Source organism: Papio anubis, chromosome 19 (genome assembly GCF_008728515.1).
Source record: "Papio anubis isolate 15944 chromosome 19, Panubis1.0, whole genome shotgun sequence".
Classification (NCBI taxonomy): Eukaryota; Metazoa; Chordata; class Mammalia; order Primates; family Cercopithecidae; genus Papio; species Papio anubis.
The window spans coordinates 35,258,854-35,276,175 of record NC_044994.1 but is presented as its reverse complement, the minus strand read 5'-3'; the positions used below and the strand labels follow the sequence as shown (position 1 = coordinate 35,276,175).

At 36.1% G+C, this 17,322-nt stretch overlaps 1 protein-coding gene across 1 annotated transcript; it reads left to right on the top strand.

Annotated features, from left to right (window-relative positions):
- The first annotated feature begins 2,550 nt into the window (after nucleotides 1-2,550).
- SYT4 (synaptotagmin 4) lies at nucleotides 2,551-12,267 on the top strand. Its single transcript, XM_003914332.3, has 4 exons — nucleotides 2,551-2,950; nucleotides 5,757-6,571; nucleotides 8,323-8,443; nucleotides 9,518-12,267. Exons 1-4 carry the CDS (start codon nucleotides 2,917-2,919, stop codon nucleotides 9,823-9,825), a joined length of 1,278 nt encoding a protein of 425 aa, XP_003914381.1. The 5' UTR covers nucleotides 2,551-2,916; the 3' UTR covers nucleotides 9,826-12,267.
- The last annotated feature ends 5,055 nt before the right edge of the window (nucleotides 12,268-17,322 follow it).

Below are 17,322 nucleotides of genomic sequence, written 5' to 3'. Positions count from 1 at the left end.
TCAGCATTCATAATATAATAATACGGAATATTGAAACAATTATCCATTTCCCGTTATCAGATACTTCAGTCTAGTCCACCCACATACCAGTGGGTAAAATGATATTTTAGTAAAATGATATTTTATTACTAATGTAGGTATTACTAAAGATTACTGAAGATCATGGTAATGTTTTCATAACCTTTTGAAATTATATTTTTCTTGGCATGAGTTTCTAAATACATTCACCAATAATATTTTTCAAAGAAGGGAACAGAGAAAATATAGACTGAATTATGCAATTAATAAATAACATAAACAATAATTTAAAAATCAAAATATATACTAAATTAAATTGTTATAAAATAGAACAAAAACAATCATGTAATTAGTCATCAATAGCTTTCAGATTAAACTGAATTGCTTAAAACTAAATTCAAGTGTTCTGTTAATTGTTTCTCAAATTATATATAGACATTTGCAATTGGAAAAGAAAGTAATGTAAAAGTTGAACCACTTTAACAGTGAAAGAATCATTCTGAAGTAAATACTGCCGCCTGCACAAACTGGTCTGTGTTTGCCAAAGCAAGAACTTGTTTGAGGCTGTGTGTTTTGGGTGGTGAAAAAGTGGTTACCTAGCAACAACTCCTCCTCCCAAGTCACCCCTTCTAGAGCGGTATTTTGCACGTCAGTAAATTGGTTACTTGTTTGACGGATCTAAAAAGAATAATTCAATAATGTGGTAGGGTGTGAATCTCAATCATAAAATCTTACAGGTTTTTCTCTGTGTGGGGTCTGTCTACTGCCCACTCCTCATCTGGTGTTGCTAGAAGCTTGTCTAAAGAGACTGAATAATACCTAAAATGTTATTCATCAAATGAAAGTGAAGAAAACTTCAGACATTTAATTAATAACAGTTCTTTTCAGTTTGCTTATAAAGCAAGCAATGAAATAGTTACTTAGTCCACAATAGCATTAGCTCTGGGCAAGAGGTAATCTTATCACGATGCTTCCTCAGATGTCAGACAGCAAAGGATGGAGTGGGTTTCATAGAAATAGAGTTTAAACAATCTGTACAGTTTACAGATAACAGCATTTTACTATCTGAAGGTAAAATTAATGAGATACTAATTTATATAGAACATGCACATAAGGTATTTATATTTACAAAAAATGAACTTAAACATATGTTAGCAATAACTTAGCTAGAAAATATACACTTTAGTAAACATCACACCATGTATTTAGTCCACCTGTGATATGCATCACAAATAAATGCCACTTATTCTTTAACCTAATAGATATTTATTTATAGGGACAACCCCATCGGGTGGGGTTTCCTCAAGTATGCATGCATAATTGAGGTAATCTGAATAAAGTGAAATGATAAAGACACAACCACAGACTCTGCCAGTGGAAAAATTAAATACAGCAAATTAGTTTGTGTGTTTTCATAGCATGAAGATAGAAAGTTTAAAAAAATGTGTCAGAGGAACATTCAAATGCCAAGTATGTGGGAGCAAATAGAATGGCAAAGAAAAAAGACTGGTTTATAAAATTTTCCATGATGCAAAGAACTGAAGCCAATTTCTCCCCAGACAGAGCCTTGATGCTCTGGGTTGCTGCTAGCCAATGTGCAGGGACCTGCCACTTGCACAGTAGCTTTCTGAGACTCACCCTGTATCCCTTCTCCCACATCCCAGCACACACTGAATGTCATTTGCTTATTAACTCCAGAGCAAAGAAATTCTTTGCAGAGCAATAATTGACAGTTGGAGTTACAGCCTGACTTCTTTCCTTTGAAAAATTGCTAAGCATTTGTTTTAGAAAGGCACACTCTTCAGATTCAAATGAATCACAATCTGACACCATATTTTTCCCAGTTTTTCACCTCGAGAATATCATCAGTTTAGAAAAAGGAATGTTTTCCTTTGAAATAACCAATGCTACCAATGTTACCTCAGATGTTGGCCTGATTATTGAAACTATTTTGTACAAGCATACTAGAAGTCAGGCCTTTTAACCATAAATGTCATTTCAGAAGCAGTCTCATTATATGCAAAAGTCATAACTGAGAGTGAGTCTGAATATCCAAGGAATTATTTCCATCTGTTCCTAAGTGCTTTAACTGGTCAAATGTCAGGTATTAAAGGGAAGAGAACTGACAGATCAGGAAGGATCAACTGTACCAGCAAAATATTTAGACTAATAATTTATTAGAACATAAAGGATTATAGTGGAGAAACTATCTTATGTCAAATGGATCAATTTGTAGTGAATCTTTTCTAAATGTAGTAAGTGTCATAGGTATAACATGTCAAAGAAAAAACTAAAAAGCAAGAAAATACGTTTTTGCATCTTAAAATGAGTCATTTGAACCAGAAATTTCTCCTCTGTAAGTCACGTTATTCTGATAACTCAAAAACACAATTTTATTCATCTAGGTGATCAGGAGATTTTATATTAGGAACTGACAGGGATCAGTTTCGGGGCTCATCTCGGTAAGCCTCTGAGCCCCCACAAAACAGCAAAGCTAATCTCTAGTGGTCCAACAGTTAAAACAATTGATGAGCGTGTGTTGAATCCTCAAGAGAGGAGGGAGGAAGCAAGAAGGAACGCTTGAAGGGAGGAGGGGAGGGGGGCAGGTGCTGATTTCAGCCCTGTAGCGTCAGGATTGCGTCAATTCGGGTTCCAGCCACGTCTGGAGGCTCGGAGACGAGCTTCTCAGAAGAGCCAAAACAGGAACCGAGGTGGCAAATCACTGTGCGAGGGCGAGTGGACCTCCCTCTTTGCCTCCTCCCTGTTCCAGGAGCTGGTCCCCTGGGCTCTGCGCTGTTGTTTTCAGCGCTCGGAAAGCCGGCGCTTCAGATCCAGACAAGTGAATCCAGCCAGGCAGTTTTTTCCTTCAGCACCTCGGACAGAAACACGCAGTAAAAAATGGCTCCGATCACCACCAGCCGGGAAGAATTTGGTAAGCAAGTTACTGAACTTATGACTGCGGTTGTTCCTTGAATACTCTGGGGTGGGCTGTTTATTCATTTATTTTTTCCCTGGTTGTTGAATACAGATTTCCTAGGTAGTTAATTTAAAAGGAAAATGAGAACGGCAGTCAGGCAATTGTGGCTTACTTCTGCGGCTTCTCTCCCTTCCTTGGTATCTCTCTCCTTAAAACTGTCTTCTGTTAGAGAGAATTTACCTTCAAGAAGTTCTTAAATTTTCAGGTACTTCTGTAAATTGCAGCACGCACTGAGTAAAGAAAAAGGGTTTTGTTTTTCCCATGTTGGTTTCATCTATTTTGTAGGTAAATCTATATTTTATTAGGAGAAGCTAAATATATCTCTGGTTACATTGGGGCTTGATCTTGGTTAAAGAAAGCAACTTGTCTATTGGGGTTTGGCAATGTATATTTTATTACAGGGTGTTCCATATGGGTGTTTTTGTCTGCTATATTTTTCTAGTATCTTTGAAATATGTTGCTAGAGAAAGACAGAATCATATGGTAGTAGGGTTAAAGGGAGTTTCAAAATGCACTGGCTCAGCCTATTTCATTTCACTGCTGAGCTAACCTAGAGAGATGAGGGAAGTATTGTGGGTTGCACAATTAGCTGAAAGCTGCTGGAAACTTGAATTAGGGTTCCAATTTTCCCCTTCAGTTTTCCTTTTCTTACACCAAGTTTTTGGTTTCAGTACATAAAATTAGATGTAATTCGTAGGATAAAAAAGTACTATTTTTAGAGCCCAATATATTACAAGTGAAAAAGGTCAGAATTTTACTTACATGTATTTTGTAAATCATGAAATTTCATAGAAGTTTGTGAAGAGGAGTGATATCTACAGATGTATGATAATTGTTATTAAACTGAATAAAATAACTATGACCTTGGTTTTCAAGATTATAAGACCTTATCAGTAGAGAATACATAGGGAGTAGATAAGTGTTTCCATGTTATATAAAATGTTTGCCATTTGACATAAATATCAAATAGGGACAATTTATGATATTATATTCATAAATGAATTTCTTTCCCAGCCTTCCATTTGGGTTATTGGGTTTATTTTGGTATGACGTTTATTCCCAATTCTTCATTTGAAACCTGAATGATTTTCTAAAACGGAGGAATTTTTAGAGACTGTACTAGTGAAAATATGTTCTAGCATGGTCTATCAGTCTACTTATAAAAATGATTTTCTGCTGTTTTTATTGTTTTTACATTGACTAAAGAACTGTCTCAGTTCATGACTTTGCTTTTGCTCCCTAGCTTTGGGGTATTATAGTCCAGGAATGTGGGTGCATTTTTTTTTCACAAAGACTTGAATAGAAGCAAAAACTGAAAAGCTGGTACTAAGTTTAGCAGATTATCTTTAGCTCTTGCTTTATATTACAGTAGTCACTGTTTCTTTTTTCTACCTAGAGAAGTCAAAGGTTTATTTCATCTTTACATGATTCAGTTTCTATACATTAAAATACAGGATTTTTATTGCGGTTTTATTGGATTTTTTACCTTCTACTTCATTTGTCTTTTCTTAACCTTACATTCTCTGAGTTCAGTTTTATAATTATGAAGTAGATTGGCAGAAGATTTGGGGGGATGGGGAAGGGAAGTAACAAAAGACTGGATTTCTTGTGGTTATTTAGAAAAGTTTTAACCCTTTCTGGGCTGTAACTTATAACTTTATTATTCACTATTTAGGATAAAAAGCATATTGCAATGGAACAAAATGTATATAATATTACATTAGTTGTATTCACTTTGATGATATTAAGCCTTGACTCTATTGATTCACTATGTACCGATGTAATAATATTGCTTTTGCTTCCATAGTGTTACTAACCATTTGTTTAAGAAAGATGCTTACACATAAAATAGGATAAGCCTTATGCATAATCGATATTACCTAATGTCAGTAATTTAATGTGCCATTATTCAAGAAAATAATGACAATTTCAGTTTGATTATCATTTGCCATGCCATGTGCTAGCGGAAGAAACAGTTATAGATAAGATTGAACTCTAAATTTCACTGTTCTCATTATATGTCAAGGAATGCTGATTCACTTATACCTATTGTTCTGTTTTTATCTTATTTAAGTTTAATTAATTTATACTTTGAAAATTTCAGTGTTTGAGAAATTTGGGGTTGTCATACAGAGGGATGGTAGTGTTACAAGTTACAAAATATTGGTACCCTGTTACTCTTCGGTTTTTGTTTTATTTTTCTCTAATATATGTGTATTTCTTTTACCACTGTTCCATAATTGGGATGAAAATTATTAATGAGTTTGTGGCAATGCCAAATACTGTTTCAGAATTTCCTACAATTAAGTGAACCACTGGGTCCCTAAGTGTTTGCTGCTTGAATTCTGGGTAAAGAACTACTTAGAATTCCAGTAAAAATTGATGCTCTGGAAAGCCTCAAAATGACAATAAAAAATAGTGAAATTAGTACTGATCCATCATATCGTAGTTGTCTCATGTTACCTGAGAAAACAAAGATAGGTCAGAGTCATTAAGCATTCCCCCGTATCTGATTCAGGACCATTTCTGTCTTTTCATTTCACTAATGAAAAACTACTGAAATGAAGGAGTTTCTACTATACTTTATGTTTTTCCTGTAGGGATGTGTTTGTATCTGAAGTTAGTGTGATATATATATCAGTTGGAAAGTAATTCAATCTATTCAACCTATAGCAATTGCTAGCTCTATTAGGCTTTTCAAAAGGCTCGTATCTCCAGCTCTGCTTCTTTAATGTATATTATTGGTCATTTGATTTTTCAGATGAAATCCCCACAGTGGTGGGGATCTTCAGTGCATTTGGCCTGGTCTTCACAGTCTCTCTCTTTGCATGGATCTGCTGTCAGAGAAAATCATCAAAGTCTAACAAGACTCCTCCATATAAGTTTGTGCATGTGCTTAAGGGAGTTGATATTTACCCTGAAAACCTAAATAGCAAAAAGAAGTTTGGAGCAGATGACAAAAATGAAGTAAAGAATAAGCCAACTGTGCCAAAGAATTCATTGCATCTGGATCTTGAAAAGAGAGATCTCAATGGCAATTTTCCCAAAACCAACCTCAAACCTGGCAGCCCTTCTGATCTGGAGAATGCAACCCCAAAGCTCTTTTTAGAAGGAGAAAAAGAGGCAGTTTCCCCTGATAGTTTAAAGTCCAGCACTTCCCTTTCCTCAGAAGAGAAACAAGAGAAGCTGGGAACTCTCTTCTTCTCCTTAGAATACAACTTTGAGAAAAAAGCATTTGTGGTCAATATCAAGGAAGCCCGTGGCTTGCCAGCCATGGACGAGCAGTCGATGACCTCTGACCCATATATCAAAATGACGATCCTCCCAGAGAAGAAGCATAAAGTGAAAACTAGAGTGCTGAGAAAAACCTTGGATCCAGCTTTTGATGAGACCTTTACATTCTATGGGATCCCCTACACCCAAATCCAAGAATTGGCCTTGCACTTCACAATTTTGAGTTTTGACAGGTTTTCAAGAGATGATGTCATTGGGGAAGTTCTAATTCCTCTCTCGGGAATTGAATTATCTGAAGGAAAAATGTTAATGAACAGAGAGATCATCAAGAGAAATGTTAGGGTAATTTATTTTCAGTGCTTAAAGTATTTATAAACAATCTTTTATGTAGCTTTTTGGTGTCTGAAGAATTTTCATTAATATGATAAGCTTGTACATATCATCCTTACCATGTTTAATTATTATTAATTATAATCTAATGGAGATCAAGGGAATAGAACAGATGAAATAAAATTTAATCCATAACTGAAATACTCAAAGTGTTTTAATGATATGAAATAAGTATGCATTCTTTATGGATATTTAGATATCACTTATGTAAATACTTTTGTTAATCTCTATCATAAATATTTTGACAGACACTGCTACTTTAAAATATAGGTGAATATTTCTTATTCATAGGCAAGTTAACAAAGAGGTTTCAAGGTCAACATAATTGAATTTAAAATGGAAATTTAAAATTAAATCAATTCTTCCTGAAGATTTGGAAATTGTATTGACTTTCTATGGAACTGCTTTTCAAGGAGGAGGTATCACGTCATATTCAATTATCAATGCCTATCTCTAAATTGTATAGTAGGAAATGAGTTCCTCTATTTTTGTAGTTATACTACTCTGGTAGTTCTGGGTTTATTAGAAAAAATAAGGCATCAATTAAACAAATTTAATCCCATCTTCACTTTAAATTTGAAACTCAATTGATTTCAACAGTAGTATTTCAGAATAACTTCTCTCTATAGTAGAATTATTTATAAAAATCAATAAACATACTAATTTACATTTTTGAAACAACGTAGTGTTTCAGAACTGAAAACCTGACAACTCATTTTGACTGTCTCCTCTCCTAGTGAAATTAATGAAGGTCAAGGTTCAGAGACATTGCACAGCTTGTTTGAGACACCCGGCTGATTTAGTGGCACAGTGGGAATAAGGATCTTTCTTCTACTCTTATTCTCCTTAGAGTGCTTACTTATACAGCTGTCCCATGTTAGTTTTTGTATAAATATATTGCAGTTTTAGTTTTGTGTCAGCCATCACTCTTAGTTGCAAACAAACACCAAGTTAATATCTTATTACTTTCAGTCAAAAATTTTACTTTGAATTATTGGATATGTTATCTATTGTCTTTAAAGTACAAATGAAATCTAAGTAGCATTCAAAGAAGGACGCTATGACACCGTCCCAAAACAATTCTCTCCAGTACTTAAAATCAATTCATTTCTTGGCTTGAATGGAAATTTGCTGTTGTTAAAGAGGCAGAGAATTTTAACTCCATTATTCCTCTGTGCCAGGAAGGTAGTTGGGGTCGGAATAAATCTCACTGGGACTGAGTTCAAATTTCAACATGTCGGTGGTAAAGAATTTGAAATCAAATCAAACTTATCTAATTTTTTGCATGAGTATGTGCAGAGTCATTTGACCCAACACATACTCATGCAAATAATTAGATAAGCTTTGTTACTAGTAATAACTTTGAAAAGTAGAGATGTTGTTAAAAACCAAAAGCCAAAAATAATCCTGTGTAGGATATAATTTAAATATGCTTTAAACATTTCTAAGTAATGGGTGTGGTCAATTTATTGCGAATTTTAACATCCTGTAGTACCAAACAAGACCACAAGATGGCAGGCAGTGGTTTTTCAAGCAGCGATGGTCCTGCACAAAAGCTTTTACTCTTCGATTCCTTAGAATATAAAAATAAAAATAAGTAAGAAGATTACATTTAAATGACAATGTTATTTAAACTTTAATGAAAGTACAAACTTCAAAGCTAAAAAGATAGAAATATTTATATCACATTTCTCTTTCTTTAGAAGTCTTCAGGACGGGGTGAGTTACTGATTTCCCTCTGCTATCAGTCCACCACAAATACTCTAACTGTGGTTGTCTTAAAAGCTCGACATCTGCCTAAATCTGATGTGTCCGGACTTTCAGGTAAGAATGCTTCTGAAATACTCAGGTTCACTGTATGAGTGGAATGTATTTTACTGCAAATGAGCCCACCTAGTCTTACTCTTTTATGTTTTATCTTTTCTCTAATACCTTGTTTTTCTACTGTAAAAGTTAGCTTTTAGTTTTGTGACTAACTTTACAAAAAAATGAAACAAAACACTAATTGTTTGTTGTATAGAAATGAGAAACAAAATAAGCTACAGTTTAACATTACCTGAGTTCAAATCCTAACCCTTCCACTCCTTAGCAAAATATTATTGGGTATGTTTCTCAACCTCTGTACAAACTGGCCATAATACTGCTCATCCTGAGGGGCATTGTGAGAACTAGAAACACACACTTCTTCAAATATCATCTAATGTTATTACTAGTATTATTTAATGATGGAAGTTGAAAACATGGTCTTAAAAGATTAGATTATGAAGCTAAAATTGACTCATATATTGCCACCAGAAAAAGGCAAAAGCATTGTGATAAAGTGGCATGACCTTAAAATCTACATACTAACAATGACACAGAGAAGCTCAACACTAGGAAACAGAAAGCAAATCCAGCCTGTGACTAAAGAAATTCATAAAAGTTAAAACTAAAAAAAACATTGACATTGTGGACTCTAAATCCTCATTTTATGGAAAACACAGCCAAAAGTCAGGGAAATAGACTTACCCAAAGTCACACAAGTCAGTAAAGCTAGATGTTGTCTAATATATATTTTTTTCCTTCTATTCTATTCTTGGACTAAGTTAATAATAATCAGAATGGGTCCATAGAACATTCTATTTTCTTTCCTTTTGTGTTACCTCTTTTCCTATCATTAATTTTTTCCCTTATCCTCTAATTTAGAACTTTTTTCTCTTATTTTCCATATTCTTCCTTATTTTCAGTTCTGTTGACAAGAGAAAGGCCAAACTTTATCCATATTTTTCCTTTGTTTTTACTTATTTTTCTGGTAACCACATGTCATTGGCATGCCATATTCTCTAAGGGCACTGTTATCTTGATATCAGCTCTCTAGCCCAGTTATGCCATTGTAATGCCTGTTATGTTCCATTGCAGATCCCTATGTCAAAGTGAACCTGTACCATGCCAAAAAGAGAATCTCCAAGAAGAAGACTCATGTGAAGAAATGCACCCCAAATGCAGTGTTCAATGAGCTGTTTGTCTTTGATATTCCTTGTGAGGGCCTTGAAGATATAAGTGTTGAATTTTTGGTTTTGGATTCTGAAAGGGGGTCCCGAAATGAGGTAATCGGGCAGTTAGTCTTGGGTGCAGCAGCAGAAGGAACTGGTGGAGAGCACTGGAAAGAGATCTGTGACTACCCCAGGAGACAAATTGCCAAGTGGCACGTGCTCTGTGATGGTTAGCATCCTAGCCGTGAGTTGGAACTTAAAGGTTTTTACTAGGCAAGGAGAAATTTTCTTTCTTTCGATATTGGATTGCAAGCTTGGGAAATCAAGCTACCTTTTTTGTTGTTGTTGCTAGAAATGGATTGAATTAGTAGACCAGAAAGTAACTTCAAATGTGTTTCATGATAATTTCCCTATTTATTAGAAGAGTTGGATAAATTTTCATAAGATATTCAATTTTTCCTTCAGATGACCAGTTATATAACCAGGAATAATCAGACATTTTATGAATACTGTGCCAGAATCCCAAATTAAAAATGTGACAATCTCATTGGAACATGTCACAAAAAGTTAATGTGATTATTAAGATTTAAAAATGAAAAGTATGCCTTGCCTTGTGAAAATTTATCCATTTATCTTCAGGTTGGGGAAATCATTTTTTCTTTAATTCCAAAGATACTTAAAAAAATGTCCTCCAGTTTGTATTTATTAATTATGTCATGTGCAAATGGTTGTCCTGCATATAAAAGTATCTGGTCATTTCAGTTTGGTTTGTAATTATTTGATGCAATTTTATCATAAGGGTAACTTAGATGCATTTCAAAAGGACAGTGAACAAGCTGAGAAATGATTTTGTCAAAGGGCTGAGTTGGGAACACTGTGGCTGAAATATAATTTTTCTCCCCGCTAAGGTTACATGTGAGTCAAAATTTTGTGAAATATAGCCTCACATAAGAACCATGGCCTTGGATTATTCACTGCCTGTCACAAGCCTTAGTGTGGCCTGAGAAACCCCTATGTACCTTCGTGAAATCGTTGAATTAGCTAGTGAATAAAGAAATAAACTTCAACTAGAAATCCAGTTAGAAGCGCAATTTTCTTATAGGAAATAGGTATAGTGTGCAAGTGTACTTTTAAGGCCATGGTTTGTACCGAGTCAGCATGGCCACCGAAGTCTTCATTTAACTTATTGTCCCCCAGAAAAGACTGTGAAGATTTTTTACATTGCCAGATAAAAAGTGTTACTTAACCAACAAACAAATGTAAGACTACAAAATCGTTCAAGAGCAATTCTAACGTAATTTACATATGTTCATGCAAAATATACTTAGGCTGTCAAATTAGCACAACAAAGAATGTGTTTCACTCTCTTTTCTAGGCTAATTTGTCCTGAGCTGTTGTCTATAGAGCAGTTTACAGACTTGTGTCTTGTATCATTTTCCAATGCCAGTGTTCTGAAATTCATTCAGAACCTGTTAGATTAAAGCTGCACCCTGTGATTATTTGAAAAGAATTAACTTGAGAGTAATGTCACTATATTTGAGTTTTTAGAGAAGTATGAGTGGAACTTGAGTACAGTTGAATTATTAAATATGCAAGTTAGAAATTAAGTCTACTGAAAAATTTACATTTTGAGTCAGGTTTTGTGTCAGTACTTTAGCAGTTTTTGAGAATGTGTTTGATATCACAGTGTTTGTAAATTCTATGAAAAATGCATTTTCCAAACAACTTATACATGCTTTTTATGACTATGCCTAATGTAAAGAAAATGTATTACATTCTGTATGTACAAAGATTAAAAATCAACCTCTTTTTTGTGCTTTTAAAATGACTTTGGGATTAAAAAAGCATATTTCCCAATCATTGTCTTCATTTCACTACAAAGTCACCTCACGGCATCTTGCTCCACTCGGCATTTCTGTGAAAGCAACATGAAGTGATCTGTAGTAGGTGTGTAGCTTGGGGAAGTCAAATGGCCATTTTATACATGTGCATTTGGTATCATGGGCCTTGGAACAGAATATATTTTGGACCTCTGAAAATTTGTAAGGGGCCAATTCTAAGTATTCTTCACAGCAGCCAGAAGTTAATGGTGGTAGCAGCTGAGGTATGGTTGTTGGACGAGAAGGATTTTCTTTTTTAATATGGAACAATGAAACCAACAACAAACACTTTTAAAATTAAAATCGGTAATTTGTAAATAGTTTTTAGCTTTTAAAATTTGAAGTGTTTTTGAGTGTGAAAAGTTGAGTAAAACTATTTGCAACTGGTTTTAAGAAAAGAAAGAAGAAAAACAACAAAGGAATTGAAACAGGCAGGGAGATCTTAATACCTAATTTCATAATTTCTGAAAAAATGTACTGTTTTAGAATGTATTACAATATCAATGTGAATATCTTGAATCCTGTTACAAATCCTGCACTGTATTAAACATGTAAATTAATTGTTTGTCTGATTAGCCAATCTCACCACCCAAATGGGGAGGTATCCATGTTTGAAGAATTCTGTAACTCAGTAATTGACTTGTTCTGATGTTGTAACTCAATAGAAGTGTTTTGGAAGGAAGCATGGTGTACGAGACAGTGTCTGTTCTTTTGTGCCAGCTCTGTATGATGTTTGTAAGACCATGTTTGTAAGACATGAATAAATTGCTGCTTTTGCCCAACCCATTTCAATGCAGACTTTCTGCCAATGGATTCTGTACTAAGGCTTCTCTTATTGCTGTCTGAATTTTCAAGTTTCCCTAGTGGATCTCCTTGCATAGGCTAGGGAACATTAATTAATGAGCACCGAAATCTTTAATACACCTTTTAAAAACCTCTTCATAACAATCATCTGGAGCAGATATCATTATCCTTATCAAACAGAAGCAAAACTTGAGGATCAAGGAGCATAGACAATGGAATCAAGTAGGGAGGAGTAGTACTCAAGAGGATTTCATGGCCTGCCCTGCCCTTCCCTCCATACCATTCCACTCTCCTCAAGGGGACCTCATCAACTGACTTTGCTAGATTTTTAGGCTCTTTCTCACATTCTTTGTTATTTTTCTGAATTTTATTCACTTTTCTATATTTCATTTACTTTTCTCACCAGTATTTTCAGCCACCATTCTTTATTTACTCTCCTATTTTTTTCCTTTATCTCATTTCTTATTTTAACATCTTTCATTACCTATTTTATATCACTGCTTTTATATTCCTTTTTCATTTTTTTTCACATCCTGAGAAATATTTGGTTAATAAAATTATGTGGAACTGGATGTCTTACTTTTTCTTAAATAAGGAGGGAAAACAGACCAGAGCATCTATAATATATTATATTACCATTACACACCAGCTAAGGCAAATGGGAACAACAGGATCCACCATCTAGAGAATCAGACATTTTTCACAGCTCTAGTCTTTACAGAAATATTCTATGGTAATCACATGTTGAAAAAAATGATTTTGCAAATGGAATAAAACTGGAATTGATTGCTAATTTATTTTGTTTCAAATTGTATTAATTGCAGTAAAAGTGTACACAGGCATGTTAAAAGAGTCATTACATTTTAGAATTCAAATATATTTTAAGGAAACGTACCTGCCAAAAGCAACTGGAGATATGGAGGAGATTTTCCAAGGAAACTGGTCATTAAGAAAATGCTAACTAAAACCACAGTAAGATACCCTGCACACCAATTATAGTAACACAAATTAAAGTTTTGAAAATGCCAAGAGCTGATAATGTTATAGAGGAAATGGACCCCTTGTATACTGCTAAAAGGAATGTAACATGTCCAACTGCTTTGGGAAGTAAGTTATAAGTTTCATAAGAAGTTAAAAATATGCCTATTACGTGACTCAGTTATTTTGCTCCTAAGTATTTACTTAAGACAAATGAATGCATATGTTTACACAAAGCCTTGCACATGAATTTTCGTAGCAGCTTTATTTGTAATAGTAAAAACCTGGAATCAAGTCAAATGTTCATCAACGAGTGAATGAACAAGTAAAATGTAGTATATTTACAAAATGGAATACTTCTCAGCAATAAAAGTGAATGAGCCCTTGATACATACAACGAGTACCAAAACATCCACACAGTAAGTACCAAAGTATACCAAACTGTACGCTTTAAATGTGTGCAGTTAGTTATATATACATTAAACCTCAATAAAGCTTTTTAATGGGAAATAGAAGTCAACTATAACCAAACCAAAAAAAGAAAGCAATACTAATATCATTGTCAAAAATATCATTCTCCAAAATTAATAATATTATATAACCTACTTTAAGAGCAGTTCTTTCTCTTTCTTAAGGTACATCGTCTTAAGAATGTTTAAATAGAGGATTGCTGGCAAGATGGCCAAATAGGAACAGCTCTGGTCTCCAGCTCCCAGCGAGATCAACACAGAAGGCGGGTGATTTCTGCATTTCCAACCGAGGTACCCAGTTCATTGCATTGGGACTGGTTGGACAGTGGGTGCAGCCCATGCAGGGTGAGCCAAAGCAGGGTGAGGCATCGCCTCACCCAGGAAGTGCAAGGGGTCAGGAAATTCCCTCCCCAACCCAAGGGAAGCTGTGAAGTATGGTGTACTGGGCCCAGATACTGTGCTGTTCCCACAGTCTTTGAAACCCACAGACCAGGAGATTCCCTCCAGTGCCTATACCACCAGGGATCTAGTTTCAAGCACAAAACCAGGGGCTTAGGAGTTTTTATTTCGTACCCCAGTGGTGCCTGGAATGCCAGCAAGGCAGAATCGTTTACTCCCCTGGAAAGGGGGCTGAACCCAGGGAGACAAGTAGTCTGGCTTGGCGGATACCACCTCCTTGGAGCCCAGAAAGCTAAGATCCACTGGCTCGAAATTCTCACTGCCAGCACAGCAGTCTGAGGTCGACCTGGGACACTCAAGTTTAGGTGGCAGGGGAGGGGTATCTGCCATTGCTGAGACTTGAGTAGGCAGCTTTACCCTCAGGGTGTAAACAAAGCCTCAGGGAAGTTCAAACTAGGTGGAGCCCACCACAGCTCAGCAAGACCACTGTGGCCCAGCTGCCTCTCTAGGTTCCTCCTCTCTGGGCAGGGCATCTCCGAGGGGAAAAAAAAGGCAGCATCCCCAGTCAGGAGCTTATAGATAAAACCCCATCTCCCTGGGACCAAGCACCTGGGGGAAGCGGCCACTGTGGGCACAGCTTCAGCAGACTTAAAGGTCCTTGCCTGACAGCTCTGAAAAGGACAGCGGATCTCCCAGCACAGCGTTCAAGCTCTGCTAAGGGTCAGACTGCCCCCTCAAGTGGGTCCCTGACACCCATTTATCCTGACTGGGAGACAACTCTGAGTAGGGGCTGAGAGGCACCTCATATAGGAGAGCTCTGGCTGGCATCTGGTGGGTGCCCCCCTGGGATGAAGTGTCCAGAGGAAGGAACAGGCAGCAATCTTTGCTGTTCTGCAGCCTCCACTGGTGATACCCAGGCAAAAAGGGTCTGGAATGGACCTCCAGCAAACTCCAGCAGACCTGCAGCAGACGAACCTGACTGTTAGAAGGAATACTAAGTAACAGAAAGGAATAGCATCAACATGAACAAAAAGGTCATCCACTGAGAGACTCCATCTGAAGGTCATCAGCATCAAAGACCAAAGGTGGATAAATCCATGAAGATGGGAGAAACCAGTGCAAAAAGGCTGAAAATTCCAAAAACTAGAATGCCCCTCCTCCTCCAAAGGATCACAACTCCTCGCCAGCAAAGGAACAAAACTGGATGGAGAATGAGTTTGACAAATTGACAGAAATAGGTTTCAGAAGGTGAGTAATAACAAACTCGTCCAAGCTAAAGGAGCATGTTCTAATCCAATGCAAGGAAGCTAAGAACCTTGAAAAAAGGTTAGACAAATTGCTAACTAGAATAACCAGTTTAGAGAAGAACATAAATGACCTGATGGAGCTGAAAAACACAGTACAAGAACTTTGTGAAAGATACACAAGTATTAATAGCTGAATCTATCAAGAGGAAGAAAGGATATCAGAGATTGAAGATAATGAAATAAAGCAGAAAGAAAAGATCAGAGAAAAAAAATGAAAAGGAGTGAAAAAAGCCTCCATGAAATATGGGACTATGTGAAAAGACCAAATTTACGTTTGATTGGTGTACATGAAAGTGATGGGGAGAATGGAATCAAGTTGGAAAACACTCTTCAGGATATTATCTAGGAGAACTTCACCAACCTAGAAAGACAGGTCAACATTCAAATTCAGGAAATACAGAGAACACCACAAAGATACTCCTTGAGGAGAGCAACCCTAAGACACATAATCATGAGATTCACCAAGGTTGAATTGATGGAAAAAATGTTAAGGGCAGCCAGAGAGAAATGTCGGGTTACCCACAAAGGGAAGCCCCTAACACTAACAGCAGATCTCTCAACAGAAACCCTACAAGCCAGAAGAGTGTCGGGGCCAATATTCAACATTCTTAAAGAAAAGAATTTTCAACCCAGAATTTCATATCCAGCCAAACTAAGCTTTGTAAGCAAAGAAGAAATAAAATCCTTTACAGACAAGCAAACACAGAGAGATTTTGTCACCATCAGGCCTGCCTTACAAGAACTCCTGAAGAAAGCACTAAATGTGGAAAGGAAAAACTGGTACTAGCCACTGCAAAAAACATACCAAATTGTAAAGACCATTAACAATATGGAGAAACTGCATCAACTAATGGGCAAAATAACCAGCTAGCATCATGATGATAGGCTCACATTCACAGATAACAATATTAACCTTAAATGTAAATGGACTAAATGCCCAATGAAAGACGTGGACTGGCAAATTGGATAAAGAGTCAAGCCTCATCATTGTGCTGTATTCAGGAGACCCATCTCACCTGCAAAGACACACGTAGACTCAAAATAAAGGGATGGAAGAAGATATACCAAGAAAATGGAAAGCAAAAAGAAGCAGGAGTTGCCATCCTAGTCTCTGATAAAACAGACTATAAACCAACCAGAATCAAAAAAGACAAAGAAAGGCATTACATAATGGTAAAGGGATCAATGTAACAAGAAGAATTAACTATCCTAAATATGTATACAACCAATACAGGAGCACCCAGATTTATAAAGCAAGTTTTAGAGACCTAAAAAGAGACTTAGACTCCCACACAATAATAGTGGGAGACTTTAACAGCCCCTGTCAATATTAGACAGATCAATGAGACAGAAAATCAATAAGGATATTCAGGAGTTGAACTCAGCTCTGAACTAATCAGACGTAATAGACATCTACAGAACTCTTCACCCTAAATCAACAAAATATACATTCGTCTGAGCACCTTATCACACTTATTCTAAAATTGGCCACATAATTGGAAGTAAAACACTACTCAGCAAATGCAAAAGAAAGGAAATCATACAAACAGTCTCTCAGACCATAGTGCAATCAAATTAGAACTCAGGATTAAGGAACTCACTGAAAACCACACAATTACATGGAAACTGAACAACCTGCTCCTGAATGACTACTGGGTAAATAACAAAATTAAGGCAGAAATAAAGATGTTCTTTGAAACCAATGAGAACAAAGACACAATGTACCAGAATCTGCGGGACACAGCAAAAGCAGTGTTTAGAGGGAAATTTATTGCCCTAATGCCCACAAGAGAAAACAGGAAAGATCTAAAATCGACACCCTAACATCTCAATTAAAAGAACTAGAGAGGCAGGAACAAACAAATTCAAAAGTTAGCAGAAGACAAGAAATAA